The sequence below is a fragment of the Calonectris borealis genome, chromosome 3, assembly GCF_964195595.1.
Source record: "Calonectris borealis chromosome 3, bCalBor7.hap1.2, whole genome shotgun sequence".
NCBI classification, from domain to species: domain Eukaryota; kingdom Metazoa; phylum Chordata; class Aves; order Procellariiformes; family Procellariidae; genus Calonectris; species Calonectris borealis.
Genome location: NC_134314.1, coordinates 39,289,271 through 39,307,656, shown reverse-complemented (window position 1 = coordinate 39,307,656; position 18,386 = coordinate 39,289,271). Strand labels below are relative to the sequence as shown.

At 40.6% G+C, this 18,386-nt stretch overlaps 1 protein-coding gene across 5 annotated transcripts in view; it reads left to right on the top strand.

The window, feature by feature from the left end:
• The window catches only part of UBE3D (ubiquitin protein ligase E3D), an 86,580-nt gene extending 68,406 nt beyond the window's left edge, over nucleotides 1–18,174 (top strand). For 3 of the 5 annotated variants that reach the window (XR_012672919.1, XM_075145388.1, XM_075145385.1), the window contains one exon: nucleotides 16,490–18,174. Coding sequence is in view for 4 of the 5 variants with exons in the window: in XM_075145388.1 (XP_075001489.1) it covers nucleotides 16,490–16,510 (21 nt within the window). In the remaining variant the exon portion in view is untranslated. Of the gene's footprint in view, nucleotides 1–2,338; nucleotides 2,585–16,489 lie in introns of those variants that run through there. The other 2 variants (XM_075145384.1, XM_075145389.1) reach the window with 2 other exon arrangements.
• The last annotated feature ends 212 nt before the right edge of the window (nucleotides 18,175–18,386 follow it).

The window sequence follows — 18,386 nt, the reverse complement described above, 5'->3', positions numbered from 1 at the left end:
CCTCTGAGGGTTTTCTTGGGAGATGGGTTTGTGGTTTTGATTAAATGTATGTAAATGCCTGGGGTTTTTCTGTTTGTTTGCTTTTCTTATTTTACATTTCACATCTTGAAGGATATGAACTCTTCCTCACAGTTTAGAAGAAATAACGTAAGTCTTTGGAAAGAGCAAAGGTCTGGGGTTTCTAGGCAGTGCCACTTGGAGGTCAGGGAATTCAAATGGGATCATTTACCTATATTTTCCATGATAAATCGGACATGAAAATAACTTCCAAAAGTAACAGAATATGATATAACAGAGAAAACTGCCTCTGTGTAGCTTATGTGACTTCTTTGGATAAGGCTGAATGACATAGAATCATAGAATCATAGAATCATTAAGGTTGGAAAAGACCTCTAAGATCATCGAGTCCAACCGTCAACCCAACACCACCATGCCCACTACACCATGTCCCTAAGCGCCTCATCTACACGTCTTTTAAATACTTCCAGGGATGGTGACTCAACCACTTCCCTGGGCGGCCTGTTCCAAGGCCTGACCACTCTTTCAGTAAAGAAATTTCTCCTAATGTCCAGCCTAAACCTCCCTTGGCGCAACTTGAGGCCATGAAAAGCTACCTACAGGACACGCTGCTTTCAGAGTGTATTTCCAGACATTTTAATACCATGTCCGTTCAGTGTTCATTCACATGACATTGCCTATAGCTTTATTTTGACTATTTTAATGGCCTGCACGTTAGCTCCCATTGCTGTGGTATTGAGGGTAGTAGTTTTATATTCAGCAGCAACCTATTTGATCTGGTTTCAGGTAGCCCTTCCATCTCCCCTGGTCTCTTGTTCATGTACCTTGTCTCTTCCCTCTGCTCCTTCTGCATTATCTGGTGTCTATGCAGCTGTGCCAACATAGCAGGGAGGGAAGTTTCCAAGAGCATTTGCTTATTACTTAAACTGCCACCAAAGAAATGTGTATTTCTGTGGGGAAGTACATCAGTGAAAGCAACTAGGGTCTTTGTATAATCTTTGACATTTCATTTGGTGAGAAAAAAAGGCTATGCTTGGAACGAGGGGTTTGGTTTTGAATTATTAAATACCTATGTATTTTTTTTCCTGTTTTTGATAGTGGTGGTTTATTGAGAGGAAGGACGTCAGAGTCTGAGACGTCTGAGGGACATCTGAAGGACGTCTGAAACTCAGAATCTTCTGGGCATGCTAAGGCACGTAAAAGGTCATTGTCTCAAAAGGTCCAGTCCTGCCCCTGCAGTGGAGGTTACTGTCCTGGTGCCAGAAAGAGTGGGGTCTGTCGGACCTCTGCTTGCAGAGCGTTAACTTGCATTTCACACTGTTGCTGCTCTGTTGGCAGGCTGGGATGGAAATCTGATGAAAAGACTCTTTCAGAAAGGGTTTAGCTCTGGATTCTATGCTGTCAGATGTTTGTCCTAGCTTTTGTGATCAGTTTTTACCCCATAGACTTGCAGTAATTGGTGTGGTTCGTAGCTAGGACCATGTGGAACTTCTGTGTTTCATTAAATGTAGTCCCCTGCTATTGCAGATAACATGTTGCGTACCATCAATTAGTTAAGCTCCACCTTAAAATCACCTTGGTTCCTTGTACAACCTTTCCTTTTGGAAGGCCAGTTCGTTTTCTTCCAATGGCTTCAGAAATGATCATTAACTGATGCATTCATCAAAATTTTCCAATTCTGTCCTGGCAGAGAGTAAGTATTTAGAGTTGTCTGATGCCTGTCTGGGGCAGGAATGCATAAGCCATTTATGCATCTAGATTTGAGCACTTCACCACATGAATAATTGCCTCCCTTGGACAGTTGAGTTAAATGGAGCTGCTCAGAGCTGTTCAAATGTGTGTGCAGAATCAATGATACAGGGCCGAGTTCAGCTTCTGAATAACCATGTTCTTGTTGATGAAGTCATTAGAATCAAAAGGACGTGTGAATTTGCCTTAGGTCAAAATTGTTTTCTTCAGTATTGTTTTCAAAGAGATGATCCTCTGTCGTCAGTCATTTTAAAACCTTCCTTACTGTCTTGCTAATTTAATAGATTAATTCTCTCATGTGACTACTGACAAGAAATACTTAGAAAGGATGCACCTTAAATGTACTGAAGTCAAACATAATTGTATTAAACCTTCTTAAAATGCAAAAATCATTTAAAACCAGCACATAAACATCTAGCATGCAGAAATTACATTACTACATTCTTCAGTTAGTTGTTCCACAGGCCACAGGAAAGCTTTTTCATAGTGAAAGACATAAGGGACTTCAATATAGTCTAGACAACCATTTTAATTTCTTATGATATTCTCAGTCTAACTTTTGACTTTTGAGAATCAACCATGTTGGGAGTTCCCACAGCTGAGGACCCATGCTGCACACGGAGAGTCTTGCCTGTATCTCCGTAGTTAAGTTTATTCATTTTGTACATTATGTCCTACTCTTATAAGAAACCGTCTTGGAGTATGGCAATAAATAAAGTAATAGTAAACACCGTACATCTTGCAACACTTTCCCTCCCATAAACCTTTGCTTTTAAAAATCATTGCTTTATTTGCTTTTACTATTGTATGAAATTAATAGTACATCTTGATGCCAGTAGGTTTAACTTGCAGGATTTGAGCACTGTCTGCTTTCAAAAAAAATACTTGAAAGCTTTTATCTTCAATTATTGTTGAGGGAAAGATATTCTAGAAATGGTGAATATTGTATTTTCTTATGAAGCTTCAAGGTCAGTAACTCTTTTTACTAAGAAAACATCTGTTTTCATGAGTTTGAACCTTGAAACAGATGATTTCAGCTTTTTTTCTGACTGCAGCTAGCAAAAGAATGTGCTCAATCCCTAGAAATAAAAATCAGTTTGACCTAGTAATGGCTGTAGGGATCTTAGAGGCCAGAAATCCACACTGTAAAAATACCTGATATAATTTAGGAGCTCAAATCTCACTGATAGTGGCCTTAAACTCCTACATCCTTTTGAGGCTTTGGAAATGTTTTATTACCCAACCAGCATGAAGCAGTGAAACTGCTGTTTGTTGAATGCCTGGCCTTTTAACAGGCATCATGAGATTGTACAAGAACAGGATGACCTGGGACCAAAGGACAGCCCTGCTCAGGCTGTGTCCCCCAGGGAATGAATCACAGTAGGCAAAGACATTTTCCTAAATATCCCTTAGTTGTTGTGATTTTGTGTTTTCTTTTGGGTGTCTCTCTATTTCACAGGATACAAATGAATGCCATATTTAAATTATTTTTCCCTTCATCTTCTTGGTTAGTGCTTTTATTGCAGCCATATCATCTTCCAAACACCTGTTCCCATTTTAACTCAATCCTAATCTCTTGCCAAAAGCTGAGCTCGGGTAGGAATGCAGTAGTCCCAATAAGGTGTTAAAAATAAAATAGTAGTTGATACTTAAATAGCCATTTATATACACAAACAAATTAATCCTCATACCTCATGCAGGGAGGTATTTATTCTCATTCCAGTTTTAACTGCCAGGAAGCAAAGAGAGAATTTAAGCAGCTAATTTTTCAAACTTGCTTTTTTCCATAAAGTTTTCAAAAGATAACCCAGTGAAGACAACTGTTCAAACTAGTTTCAAAGCGTTACTTAACAGTGCCGCATTCTCCTTTAATCTCCTCTACCTCATTCTTTTGAGTTACGGTAGATTGACTGTTTGGACTGTATTAATTACATGTAAATGTGAGCACATAACCAAATACCTCTCATTAAAAGATACCATTTATTTCTGTTGTTCTCTAATGCATCCATTCTATGTCATGCTCCCTCTGCCCCCTCCCCACATCATCTTGCTATTTCAAATGGTACTTCAGGTAGCGTTTGGGTTTGGTGTATTCAGAAATGGATGTGCGCACAGGAGATGGCCATATCTTACACTGTGGCAACATTGCATATGTGACAAGATATCCCAGCAGTTTCAACATGACATCATGGTGTCACGAGCTCTGCTCATGTAGCATTTGCTAATGGAGACTCTTACAAACCTAGTTTACCTCTGTGTACTGGTTTCTGTGGCATTGCTAACTCTAAACATTGCAGGAAATGAAGATAATAGAGCTTTTCTTAGCTTTAAGTTTTTGGCAGATTTTCTTTTTGGATATAAATGAAACACAGTTTGGAGACGAAAGCAAAAATAAACTGGAACTTCTCCTGCCAGGCCATCAGCAGGTAGAGTATTAACCAGAAGCAGTTGGCTTGTTTCTTTGTTGCCTCTGTTTTTAAAGCACTTTACCACAATATTTTTTAATATAGCTTTTCCTGACAGTCAGTTTGAAGACAGAGCAGGTGACCTCTGTTGCTGCTCCGTAGTTTCTCGTGCCAGTTTTACCTGTTGGGTTTTCTATAGCATCTTGGTGTAAGAGATGAGAAGGTTGTCTTATGAGTGGCCTCAAACAGACTCTTAACAGGTAGCTAAATTTGGACAAAGAGAGAAAGATTGATTTTCATTAAATTAAAATTCAAAAATGCGTTGACCTGCAACATTAATATCTAATGGCTCTGGTGTCTTGCCAGCGCTGAATCTTGCAGATATGCTATTATACTGAGAGCTGTGGAGAGCATGAGGGAAACCCAAATAATTTTTTTAGTTGGTACTTGTATGATAGCCTTGATAATGCACCACACCAAATACGTATCTGTTTTATTTAGTGCGAACACTTGTCTACACTTCAGTTTTTAGCAAGAGATACTGCTTTCTCCTCCTTTCTCATTATGTTTCCAGTTCAGTTCCTTGTTCTGTTTAGCTTTCCACTGTGTTACTTCTAAAATTGAAATTATCTTAACCTGCTATTTTTTCTTCTATTAAGGGTGGGGGGCGTGGGGGAGAGACAAGAAACACGAGCAAGAAACAGGCATCTCCAGCCAGGCCCTGAAGGGGATTCTGGCTTGCAGATTTTACCTGTTGCTGCAGCTGGGAAACAAATAATTATTTTTGTAGTAATCTTGCTTTTCCTAAGGAAACAGTGTGAGCAAGACTGCGTGGGGACTTTGTTTCCTACTGTAGTAGGAGCCATAGCACAGGCTGGAGGTAAATCCTGACTGAAGATGTATTGTGTGGGTTTAGGGGAGAAGGACTGATTGGTCTGAGAAGAAAAATGTTAGGGGTAGTGGTTAAAAATAGGAGAAAAAAGATTTGAGTTAATGTGGTGAATGGTTCAATATTAGGGAATAATAGAGAAAATGTTAGTTATGGTGAAGGGATCATTTGAGCTGGAAAAATAAGCTGGTAATAGAAGACTATGACAACAAAAAATGCTTTTATAAGTATGTTAATGACAAAAGGAGAGCCAAGGAGAATCTCCATCCTCTATTGGATGCGGGGGGGAACGTTGCCACCAAGGACGAGGAAAAGGCTGAGGTACTCAACACCTTCTTTGCCTCAGTCTTTAGTAGTCAGAGTGGTTATCCTCAGGGTACTCAGCCCCCTGAGCTGGAAGACAAGGACGACAAGCAGGATAAACCCCCCATAATTCATGAGGAAGAAGTTAATGACCTGCTACGCCACCTGGACGCTCACAAGTCTATGGGGCTGGATGGGATCCACCCGAGGGTACTGAGGGAGCTGGCAGAGGAGCTTGCCAAGCCACTCTCCATAATTTACCAGCAGTCCTGGTTAACTGGGGAGGTCCCGGACGACTGGAGGCTCGCCAATGTGACACCCATCTATAAGAAGGGCCGGAAGGAGGATCCGGGGAACTACAGGCCGGTCAGCCTGACCTCGGTGCCGGGGAAGATCATGGAGCGGTTGGTTTTGAGGGTGCTCACGAGCCATGTCCGGGACAACCAGGGGATCAGGCCCAGCCAGCACGGGTTCATGGAAGGCAGGTCCTGTTTGACCAACCTGATCTCCTTCTATGACCAGGTGACCCGCCTGGTGGATGAGGGAAAGGCTGTGGATGTGGTCTACCTGGACTTCAGTAAAGCCTTTGACACTGTCTCCCACAGCATTCTCCTAGAGAAGCTGGCGGCTCACAGCCTAGACAGGTGCACTCTTCGCTGGGTAAAAAACTGGCTGGACGGCCGAGCCCAGAGAGTTGTGGTGAATGGAGTTAAATCCAGTTGGCGGCCGGTCACGAGCGGTGTTCCCCAGGGCTCAGTACTGGGACCAGTCCTGTTCAATATCTTTATCAATGATCTGGACGAGAGGATCGAGTGCTCCCTCAGTGAGTTTGCAGACGACACCAAGTTGGGCGGGAGTGTTGATCTGCTCGAGGGTAGGAAGGCTCTGCAGAGGGACCTGGACAGGCTGGATTGATGGGCAGAGGCCAACTGTATGAGGTCCAACAAGGCCAAGTGCCGGGTCCTGCACTTCGGCCACAACAACCCCAGGCAACGCTACAGGCTTGGGGAAGAGTGGCTGGAAAGCTGCCCGGAGGAAAAGGACCTGGGGGTGCTGGTTGACAGCCGGCTGAACATGAGCCGGCAGTGTGCCCAGGTGGCCAAGAAGGCCAACGGCATCCTGGCCTGTATTAGGAATAGTGTGGCCAGCAGGAGCAGGGAGGTGATCGTGCCCCTGTACTTGGCATTGGTGAGGCCGCACCTCGAATACTGTGTTCAGTTTTGGACCCCTCACTAAAAGAAGGACATGGAGGTGCTGGAGTGTGTCCAGAGGAGGGCAACGAAGCTGGTGAAGGGCCTGGAGCACAAGTCTTATGAGGAGCGGCTGAGGGAACTGGGGTTGTTTAGCCTGGAGAAGAGGAGGCTGAGGGGAGACCTCATCGCGCTCTACAACTACCTGAAAGGAGGTTGTAGTGAGGTGGGTGTTGGTCTCTTCTCCCAAGTAACTAGCGATAGGACAAGAGGAAATGGCCTCAAGTTGCGCCAAGGGAGGTTTACATTGGACATTAGGAGAAATTTCTTTACTGAAAGAGTGATCAGGCCTTGGAACAGGCTGCCCAGGGAAGTGGTGGAGTCACCATCCCTGTAAGTATTTAAAAGACGTGTAGATGAGGCCCTTAGGGACATGGTGTAGTGGGCATGGTGGTGTTGGGTTGACGGTTGGACACGATGATCTTAGAGGTCTTTTCCAACCTGTATGATTCTATGATTCTATGATTCATTTTTTTGGTTTGCATGATGCAGCACTTGAAAGTCACCTTCCTGTTTTAGAGTTTGCTACAATACTTCATGGCTAAAGGGACAGGAGAAGGAGAGGAAGGAAGGAGACATTTGCCAGCTTAGAATCCAGCTGAGCGTGTTATTGTGTAGTAAAGACCTAAAACCAGAGCTTCTCTTTCACATTTGTTAGCGCTTCCCTTTCTTTAAGTCATAACAGGATTGGAATACGGTAACAGGGTATTTTGCTGAGATGGACGTTTTATAAATTATGTTGCAGAGCATACCACCAAAGAGCATCTAATTGAGAGCAACAGCCATGCAAATGACCAGAACATTGCACATCTGGGTAAGCCAGCATCTCATCAAAGAAATGTGTATAGTGTGCTGACTGATCTCCGATCTCACACCTGATGTGCACCATACCTTATCAGCTGACTTTTGAGAGAGGTGATTTGATGATACCGTTGAAGAGAGATTATGTTGCCTCTTAGGTGGCCCTATTTATTCCCTCTGGAATTAGGTACAATTTACTTTCTTTGTGGTCAACAAAATAAATCCATATATCTATCTAGACCTTTCTTTTAAAAAACATCAGACTATGCATAGTGCCTTGTTCAGGGCTTTTTTCATTCTTCTCCTCATTGCTGAAATACTGTAAGAGCTGCAGCTGCTGGATACTACAGCAGAAGCAGTGCGTCACTCCTTTCCCTTTCTGGGGAGGATACAGCCATTAAGACTAACAAAGGTAAATAATACTGCTCTTTCTGTGCCTGTCTTAGTGATGGGTGCCACAAGAAGTAATGTCTGCAGTGGAAATAAAAGTATAGGCTAATGAGGAAGGCTTGGCAAAAGACAAAATAAAGCCATGAAGTTTTGGGGCTTCTCGTATCTAGATGTAAAGAAACAAAAGATTAATAGCATTCTCAACTTAACCTGAAAAAAACAACCCAAAAAACCTTTTCCTTTTTTTCACACAAAGAACTACTTGATCTAAAATTAAAAAAAAAACCACATGAAAATCTTCATATAAAATAAAAACATGCAGAGATTTATTTTCTACTGGTTTCGCAGCTGCTTATAGTTTTCCCTCTAAAGCTTAGGCAAGTTCCAGCATGCAACTCTTAAGTTAGCAAAGAGATAGCTTGCAGTGCACATGCACAGGCTGGGACTTCGGAGGAGTCTCTTGCTTTTGCTCATTTATCTCTGTCACATTTCAAATCCAGCCTCATTGTTATAAGAAATTAATACTTTTAGGAAGGATTAGTTGAAAGAATGCATGCTGATTTATAGATGGGTTTATTTCGTAAATCCTGAAGGGGCATTACTAAATTGAGAAATCATATTTAAAAAAATAAATCATTGCTTTGGTTACAATTAATTCCTCTAGCAATTGAATGAAAGGAATCTAATTCTCTTTCTGCTTGGTTGTTTTGGTTATATTTTATATCTTCCCCAGCTTGGACAGAAGAAGAAAGTGATTTATCAGACTGATGTTCTCCTAATAAGTTTCGTCCTGCAATGAAGGCCGGAAAGCCCACAGAACTACAGCGCCTTTCCCATTGTATAGGAGAGGACTTGCCTTTCCCCAGCCTTCTCCTAGAAGTGCCAGGGAATTTGGCTGTTTAGATGATAGGTCTACTGAAGGCAAGTTCTCCCCAGCTTTCGTTGCCACCTGTGTTCCTCTGCTTCTGTGGTAGTGTAGCACTGACTAAAAATATGTTTCCTGTAAGACCTTAGAGCTGCTTGAAAAAACTTCTCTTTGAGATGGGAAATTCCTTGCAGATCCACATGCTAAAGAATGACCTTGACCTCCTGTGGAGTGAGTAAGGTAAGAGTCCTTCACAAAAGGACTCTTTTGGGTGCTCCACACCCAAATCTGAGCCCCATAGGGGTTAGTGGGTCAGTGGCAAAGCGGCCATTCCACATACCCTTATTCTTCAACCCCAATTTGCAGGGTTTTAGCTTGTCAGGATAACATAGTTCCACAACCTGTGCTTCTGTTGACTTCACTATTGCCGTCACCACATAGTCCTGTGCAGCACAGCGCTGCCGTGTTTGGCTGTGAGAGTATTCTGGATATATTTTAGTTTCTGTCTCCATTGGAATTCAAGCATGATAGTGATAGTCATGAAAGCTTTTATACTGACCCTAGATTTTAGCTTCTTATTTGATTAAATATTTGAAATTCGGCTTGTCCAACTGTATCTGTTCAGTCAATCTGTGGTATTGTAGTATTGTTTTAGTGACCTTTTCAAGGGACTCATATTCTTCTAGTGACATTTTTGTTTGAAATTGTTTGTTTTCCACAGTAAAGTATTTAAGACTTACCAACCTAATAGTGTGAAGTTCTGCTGCTCTGAGCAGAGGCTGGTGGTTCCTCAGTTTGCTTAGTCCAAAAATGCCAAGGAAGGGTAATTATATAAAACACTTTTTCATGTGATGCATACTCAAAACCAGACTTCTCACTGCGTGGCATTTGTAGCATGTTGGGAAACCTTCCCTATCTGAGAGAACCTGAAACAATTATTTTTGACATGTTGTGATAAGTGGCTGCCATTGATTGGCTGTGGAGGGGATATTAGAGCAGGCAAGTCTATTTACATGACCGCTGTGGCATAGGGGAGACAGGCACACAGTGACATAACATCCAGCTATCATCCCAAGAGCCTGGAGTGTAGAAAAAAGAGAATTAAACATCAGTGTAATGGAGGGCAACTTTGCAGCTGCAGTACAGCCAGGGAGTTTGCAGGCTACCAGGAGGCCATCTTAAGGCAAGTAAATCCTGCACTGTCAAGGTGGGGACATCTCTGGCTCCTCTGATTCTTTTAGTAGTCAATATGCTGCCTTCCTCTACAATTTCTTCTAAAAATGCCTTTGCACTTCCCAGGAGCAGCCTCAGAGATGTAGGGGTAATATGCAACAGCTTGGTAGTATTCAGTCTGGAAAAGACAGCTGCTTTTTTATGGGTCTGTGGATTCAGTGGGGGCGAGTGTAAGTATAGCAGTTAATGTTCTCTCATGCCTCTGCTCATCTAATGCCATCTGCTTTGTGTCCGTTCATTCACACTGGTGCGAAAATGTATTTCTGGAACAGGTTATTTGTGCACCAGCGGACTTGGTCCCTGACTGTTAGGTGAGAGCAAATATGTAAACTGTGCGGTATTGGTAGGCAGGCGAACTCTTAAGTTTTAATGTGGCTATTTATAATTAGCTATTGCCAATAGTTGCTAATCCACAGGGTAATGGTAACAGCTATAAGACGTTGCTGCTTCTGGTGGTGGTGCAGGAATGGGAAGAGCACCGTTGTGCCTCAGAGAAGGCAGTATTCCTTTGGCTCCTCCATCCCTCATCAGCAGCTGTGGGAACACCAAACTTCGAGCAGAGTTTATCAGAAATCAGATATTTATAGAGCTGGGAACTAGACGTGGTGCAGATGCTTTAATCCTCCCACTCTCTGATATGTCTTTATTTTACAGGAGTAAGAAATGTATTAGGTAGGATTATGGCCTTCTCTATGTGTTTATGCACATTGTCGCTGTAGTTGTATCAGTGCATTATTAAATACAGGGAGGGGTTTACATGCAGGCTCAGTTATACTCACACAAACATGTTTATATCACTTCCTTTGATTCTTTTTTCAAGGTAGAGGTGTATTCTATGTACAGGGCATCTTGATTGCGCTATAATTGCAACCACCCAAGCAGTTGTACTAGCTATAGTTATTAAGGCTTAAAACATAACACTTAGCAGTAGCCATAGCTTTTGTGGCAATACAAATCTGTATGTGAATTAGACTTTGGTCTGAGGCTTTGAGTATTATCTTCCAAATCCAGCTGTACATGTGGAAAAAAACACTATTCTCAACTTTTCACTCTTGTTTCCACCAGAGCTTAGTCTCTCCCCTGGGATTTGCCAGCAGAATTACTTGTGCAAGCCCTCCCTTTGTTGTTTCTAGGATAAATCAATCCGGTTAGCACAGACCAGAGTTTAGCATACCAGTCTGATTTCACCGGACACTGGCTAGAAAGCTTGAAATGGTTTTGTGGGGAGAGAGGAACAGTAACTTGCCGCAGAGGGATACCACTGAGCCTGTGAAGTTAAATGTCTTCCACCAGCGCAGCTGAATCTAGAGGCAGAGGTCTTCCCACAGCTGTCCATGTCTTTTTGGGAAGGTTATTCTCTTCCTGCGCACATGGATGGCATGGCATTGCTTGATTACCTGTCAGCCTTGAGTGGAAATGAATACAGCATTTGACGTTGATTGTAGGCTGTAGACTCATTGGTGTATAATCAACGTTTCCTCTGCAGTCATTCAATCACGCCTGATTTCACACTAGCACATGTGCAGGATTAAAGCATGGGTATCTTGTTTATGTACAGATTGTCTGCTTGCAGTAGATATGATTTAAGATAGCCATGTAAGTTGTGTTCTTCTAAAACACAACGTAGTGTTATGAACTGTGTGTGGTAGTGTTTAAAAATTGGTCTAATGTTCAAAGAAGATAACAGTAAAATGTCTTTTGTGCGTTTAAGCTTCAGTTTTGAGCCCGGTGGTGGAGTTTTGGTCTTTGTTGTGCAATGGAAAAGCAAAACCAGAGCAGTCATATTTCAGGAAGCATTCGTAGGTTTAATGGGTTCATTTTCTTTTGCTGAAACTGAAGCATATGTAACTACTTTCAACCCACTGTTTTCCTTTATAATTATGCAGGAGTAAACAGAAGTACAGTTCCCTCTCTAATACTGAAGAGAAATTCTGTAGTATAGCTTCTACCTACTTTTGTTTAGCTCTTGGGCGAGACGTAGGTATTAGAAATTCTGTGCCTTCAACTTTGAGAGACATACACAGAGATCTTTATTTCTGCACAATTCACTTGGTCTCCTTTAAAGAGAATACAAACACAAGAACAGTTTAAAAGTTTGTGTTAGAGCATGCATCTTTTGGCATTCGGGTTGTTTTCCTGTTTTCTTGAAATAAGGATCTGGCTTCTTTTCTGGTTCTTGCAGCTGATTGAAAGATTGAACTGCTTTTCCTTTGCTTAGCTGAGAAAATAATTTTCTCTTAGTGCTGCGTTTCTTCTGTCTGTTGTCAGCTCCACAAGACAGATTGTATGCACTGGATTTGCACATTGCATTTCTTTAAAATATATTGTTTAGCTGCCTCTAGTCATGCTTCTGCTTCTCTTACAGCAGTCATCTGCTCTGCCCGCTCACCCAGTGTTACCGCTTGGGTAGAAGAGATTTCTTTTCAGCAGCTTCTGCCATCTGGAACCACCTTCTTTTATCTCCCTAGTTCATTAGGTCTCCATAGCTTTTAAAAAATTTTCTGAAACTACAACTTTTTTCTTTCACCTGTTACTCATCAGTGTTTGACTCTGTGACTGGATGCTTAATTCAGTAGGAAATGCCCTTACCCCACTGTTTTCTGTGAGATTTTTATCATATGAAGTCAGGAAAATGCTTTGAGGCACAGCTTGATGAAACACTCTATAAAATAAAATGTTATTAGAAAGTTTCAGAAAGACTGAAACCTATAACCCCGTAACTACCTTCTCCCTACTGAGGGAAGAATATTGCCAGCCTCTGTTTTTGTAGCTTATACTAAAAGAGTTTCCACCAGCATAGCGCTGCTGTTTCACTCGCCTGTGTGTGTGTACGTACAAAATTGTCACAGAGTCGCAGAAGGGCTGAGGCTGGTGGGCACCCCTGCAGACTGCCCCGTCCAGCCCCACCACTCAGGCAGGGTCAGCCAGAGCCCGGTGCCCCGGGCCGCCTCTGGTCGGGTTTGGAATATGCAAAAGACAGATGGAGATTGCACAACTCATCTGGGCAACCTATTGCAAAATTTGACCACATAAGTACACTCTCTGTCAGGATGCTTTTCTCAATCCTCAGTACCATTCCCATGTAGTCTGGAGTATTAAGTTTGACATTTTGCATTTTCCCATTTTCCTGGGAAAGCTAAGAGAGCACGGCTTCTAGAATTGAACATCACAACCTGGATTTCTTAACTTACCCTGGTTCCGAAAGCTTTTAACAAAGTTGTTGCTGCTTTATTGTTTACAGAAAAAGTGATTCATTTGTATGTCTGTAGTGCTCTGCCGCTCCGTCTGTATTGATATCTCTTAAAATGCTTGAAAATATGGAGTTTATGTTGGTCCATTATCCAGAGGTCTTAGCAGCTTCTGGCTCTGTGGAAACTAATGGGGTGAAGTGCTGAGATGCACTTGATACTCTGAGATAGAATAAGATTATCATCCTCAGAAATAACTGAGAGAAAATGAAAAAAACAATGTCTCCTGTCATAGAAGTAAGGATGTTAGAGTACAAAAATCAGTTCTTACTGATGGATTAATATTAGCTATCCTGAGTGCTTTAAGAAGGGGAGAACATGGTGAGGTAAGGTCAATAAAAAATCCTTGAATAAACTGATTAGAGAACAAACTTTTATTCTGAATTTAGTGATAAACCTTAGTTTGTAGATCAGATAGCTGTTTGGCACATTATTTTTCTTTCAAAGTGCACTAGTAGTGGTGAAATACTGGATTTGCAGACTTTGCTGAAAGAGTTACTACTAGACCTGGAAGAGGCCAGTAGTTGTTTATCTTGCAGAGAAAGTATCTAATAGATGGAGACTGGGGGAAAACCACTTAGTCACACTTTCCCAACTTATAGTAATTAATTTATTATGTAGAACATATAGTTTCCTGCTGTTTAGAGATCCAAGTGCATCTACAGTAACAGTTATGATAAAGAAATATTTTATATGCTTCGTATTGAACTTTGGATAAGGTGGAACTTTTTAAGTCGTTTAGTTTCAGTTGGTTTTGTTCTCAAACATCTTCATGTGTTGCAGGTGTTTTTTAAACAGCTTATGATTTCCATGTGATAGCCCTTTTTTTGTTGTCTATGTCAACTGTAGGGATGATCTAATGTGCTCTTTTCATTCACATTGGTAGTAAATATAAATACAGACAGTGATAAATGATTCCTTTTGATGTTTTTAAATTTATTGGGCAGTAGGGGAGCCTGGCAGTCTAGGGAAACATTATGTTGCAAATAATCCTCTCAAAGGAGTGAAAAAGTGTATTTCATGCATTATAAAATATAGCAAGTAGTCAAATTAAACAAATACATCCACTCTAATGATACCTTAAAACTGTGTATCAAAGGAGCCTGCAATCTCGGGTAGAAAAATCTGCTTAAAATTTTGAATCTTGTGTATTGAGAAGTTTATTGCTTTTCTTGATTTTTGTTTTTCTTCCTTGCAATGCAAAGACAAATTTCTCACCTTGTTAAAGTCAATGTGAGTTTTGTCTTTGACTTAATTAGTGCCAGGATTTCATCCCTAGCCTGTGTTACTTACGACTCTTCCGCATAGGCAAGATTTTACATTTGCTATTAATTATGCATCTGTGTCTATTCATCTGAGCAACTAAATCGTGAAAAAGGTGACAGGCATATTGATTTTCCTTTCATTTTATGTCTTTGAAGGTGGGAGTCTTTGGCCTAGTGGATACATTTTCCTACATGATGAGTAGTCTCTACTTTTACAACACCCCTTGGTTGAGCTGACAGAGATGTTTTTGATGTAGCACCTTACTGTTGGAAAATGCTGATTAAGCTGAGTGAAAACACCGAGTGGGAATATGTCAGTGTGGTGAGATTTTCACGGGAAAGCAGGCGGGCTTCCACCCTGGACAGCCAGCTAATTGCTGGCCAGCTTTGCCTACAGACTTTTCTGAAAATTTATGTTCTACATGAAAATTCTTGTTTCTGAATATCAGTTCCAGTTTGGAAGAAGAAAAGAATGATTCAGAAATGTGGAAGCTTTGGGGGATCTCAGTTGTCTTACCTGTACAAACCCTTCCATGTAGTAACATTGCAGCTTTCTAATAGGTTACTTCTATTAGTGTTGGAGTAGCAAAAGAGATGTTCAGGAAGTGAGATCACTTGATTTTTTCCATTCTTAACCAAGAATTGCTATCGTCATGTCCCATTCATGCCTCGTAGTCATGTTATTTTAGACTTTAATCCTTTGTATGAATTATTTTCTGAGAAGCCTCTTAGATATGTTAAAACTTGCTTAATTTTTTGCATCCTCTAGAGCAGACATATAACTCTCTCTTAAACATGCTTTGGGTGTAGGATCCAAAATAAATGTCTTCACTCTGTTTTGCCCTCTGTTCTGAATACTCAGTGATATTTTATGCTTTAATTCAATTCCTTCTGGTCGATCATGCTTCATGCATTCTTTAGTCACAATATCAAGTAGATTGGTGATTGAGGGTTAGGTCTGAAAATCCAAAGTGGTAATTGTTAGTAATTTGAATCTTCACTTAAGTGACTGTTGAAAGGTCTTGGAGAGGAAAAAAAAGAAGTGTATGTCTCAAATATTTTTTGTGTGTGTTTTTTATGGGGTAGGAGAAACAGGTTATATTTTCAGAAGACTGTGGTATAACCTGGTAGTCTGGTGTTTTGTTTTGGTTTTTTTTTTTTTGTCCTTCTGTGGTGGCATCTGTCCATCTTTTTTTCTGTCCTTGTGATCAGCAAAGCTCCCCGTTGAATATCTGAAGCAATCTCCTTGGCAGATGAGAATCTGGACATGTGATTGTGTTTCCAGTCAGCTAACTTAACTTTCTGAGTTAGTATCCTGCAGGTTCTGAAGAAGACTAAACAAAAACAAAACCATGCAGGGGAAACTGCTGCATCTGTGTGACCAAGAACAAATGAGCTGGGACACCAGAAATCCTTGTATTTGATAGATCACCTTCCCTCTAAATCGCTGTTAGACATGACAGTCCACTTAGTGCACTAAAAAGAAAAGGTGCATCATTTGCTATCTTCTGATCATATACAAGTATTTGTCTTCTCCCGTAGGGTAGGATTTTGGTTCCTGGTCATTTTAAAATGAAAGGCATTTTTTCTTTATGACTTTGGACTTTTCATCAGGACTTTTCATCCTGACGTGGAATCAGGATTTCACTTCTAGCAACAGCACTGTTCAAACAAGCTACTATTCGGGCAAAACAGGGAATGTATCAAAGATTTAATCTAAGCTAGTTTCAAAATACTATCAAATAGCCTTTTAAGTTAGACAAGAAGAACACCTTGTGCTTTATTATTCTGGGGAAAAAGTTTTTGATATGTAGTTCAGCAACAAGAGCAGTGCAGTGCTTGAGCAAAAAGAGTAAGCTTGGGAATTTTTAGGAGGCATATATTAGGTAGAAAAGTGGTGGAAGCGTAACACTGCTTTCATATATAGCCTCTGCTCTCTCATTACGTTAGTGTGGGGTTTTTTTAATTGAAAAGATGATTATAATATGTAATTTCAGTTAATACAATGAACCATCTTTGTTTTACCTGCAGTGTTGAGACTAATCACAGTATTTTTTTTGCTTCCTTTTGCAGGTTGCCTTTTTGAAGATGTGAAGAATGCAGATAACTGTGTTGAAAACTATTCTCAAATTCATTTTCAACAGAAATGTACAGATAACTTCCAATGATGTGGCTTCTAGAAAAAAGTCCACTGGCAATACAAAACAGAATGGGAGTGTGGTGTGTTATTTTTCATATTTGGATGTGTTTCAAAACCAAAGACTGAGAGAGTTAACTTTTGCATGCAGTACATTCTTAAATGTCATTCTAAGAGTGACTTACCTGTTACTCCTGTCACATTCAGCTGGGATGACTGTTATGATCTGTTCATTGAGAAAAAGAAATTATCTGTGTATCTTAGTACTACCTTTATCAGACAGTGTTTGACAGTGACCTCTATGTCCTTAGGAAAATTCACAACTGGTAGCAAAGAGAGGTTTTAAAATATTTAACATTATGGATACTAATGTAAGTTCTTTACTTTCTTTGTTCTGGTAAAGTTAGAGGTACAACTTTAAAATATAAAATCTGTTTTTTGTCAAACTTACATATTTATCATGTATATAATTTCTACATTAAGTTTTACCTTCCTTCTTGAGAGAGAAGAAAGAGAGTTTCTGTATTCCTACACCTCATGTAGAATTTTTTAAAATTGATAACGTTTTGGAGAATCAAGGTTTTATGATTACTTGGAATAATTATCCCTTCAACTTCAAAAAAGAGCATGTGTGTGAAGGCTGGCCTTGCAGAAACTGCTGGAGGTGAAAGATACTTGTAGCAAGTCAATACAGCTACTCTAAATTGTTGTTCTCTGTTGTGGATGCTCAGCTACCTTCCACGGGAGCGATAGTGCATTTCCGTGGAACGCAGAAGCTGTTACCATTTTCAGTTTCGGAGTGGATTGCTCACTTAGTTGACAGCAATTTTTGCCTTCTTTTGTCCATGGGAACAGGATGGTGTAAGAGCATAGGCTAAGGAGCAGAAAAGATGCCTCCTGGCATTCATGCCTCAATTCCTCCTCATCGGGATGGACTGCTCTTGAGCTAGAAGGAGGTGATCCTTTCGTATCAACCATCTCTCTTGGACTCCTCATCCCTCCAGGATCTTATCCCATATCTGCCTCACTTATCTGTAGTTTTCCTTAAACAACTGCTCTTGGCAAATCAATCAGGTACTGGAATTGTTCATCTGACCTAGTGTGACAATTCTTGTGTTCTCAAAATGTATACAAAAAGGTATCCAAACAGGAAAAAAAAAAAAAAAAAAAAGAGCGCGAGCCTGTTTATGTAGGCTGGCTTTTCCAAAGTCCATCTTTAAACTCTTAAAAGATGCTACCTTGTTGGAAAACAGCTATATTTGGGGAGAATGGATTCTGGAGGGAATATTCTTGTTAGAGGGGTTCTTTGGAAACTCCTGAATTTCAAGGAAAGTTAACATGCCCTTTAGTCATGAAGTAATCATAATGTAGGAAATGACCCTGCAAAGTGTTGGACACCTTCTCTGGATTTTACACATCCAAACACAAGAAGCTGAGGCCTCCCAGCACCCAGTCTGGATATCATCTTATTTTTCTGTTATTATTTTAGTTTTCAGTATTGAAGGAAGGACAAAAATATTCTGAGTTTTGTATTCAGGGACTAAATTATCTAGCTCCGAAATATTTTGTCTATGCACCAATGTTTAGTCATTTTATGAATAAAATATATTTTCTAAATCAATTTACTGTTTGTTCTGCTTAATTTCTGTGACAGTTTCAGCTCCCTAGAATATGGCTGAGCAATTTGCAGATGGAAGACATTCATATCACACAGAAATACTCCGCTTTTAAATTTCCAACCTATTTAAATGACCTCTGTTATGGTCTTACATGTATGGAGCAATCAGATCAGAGAATATTTATGCTTTTGAGGTTCAGTCAATCTCTGTCATG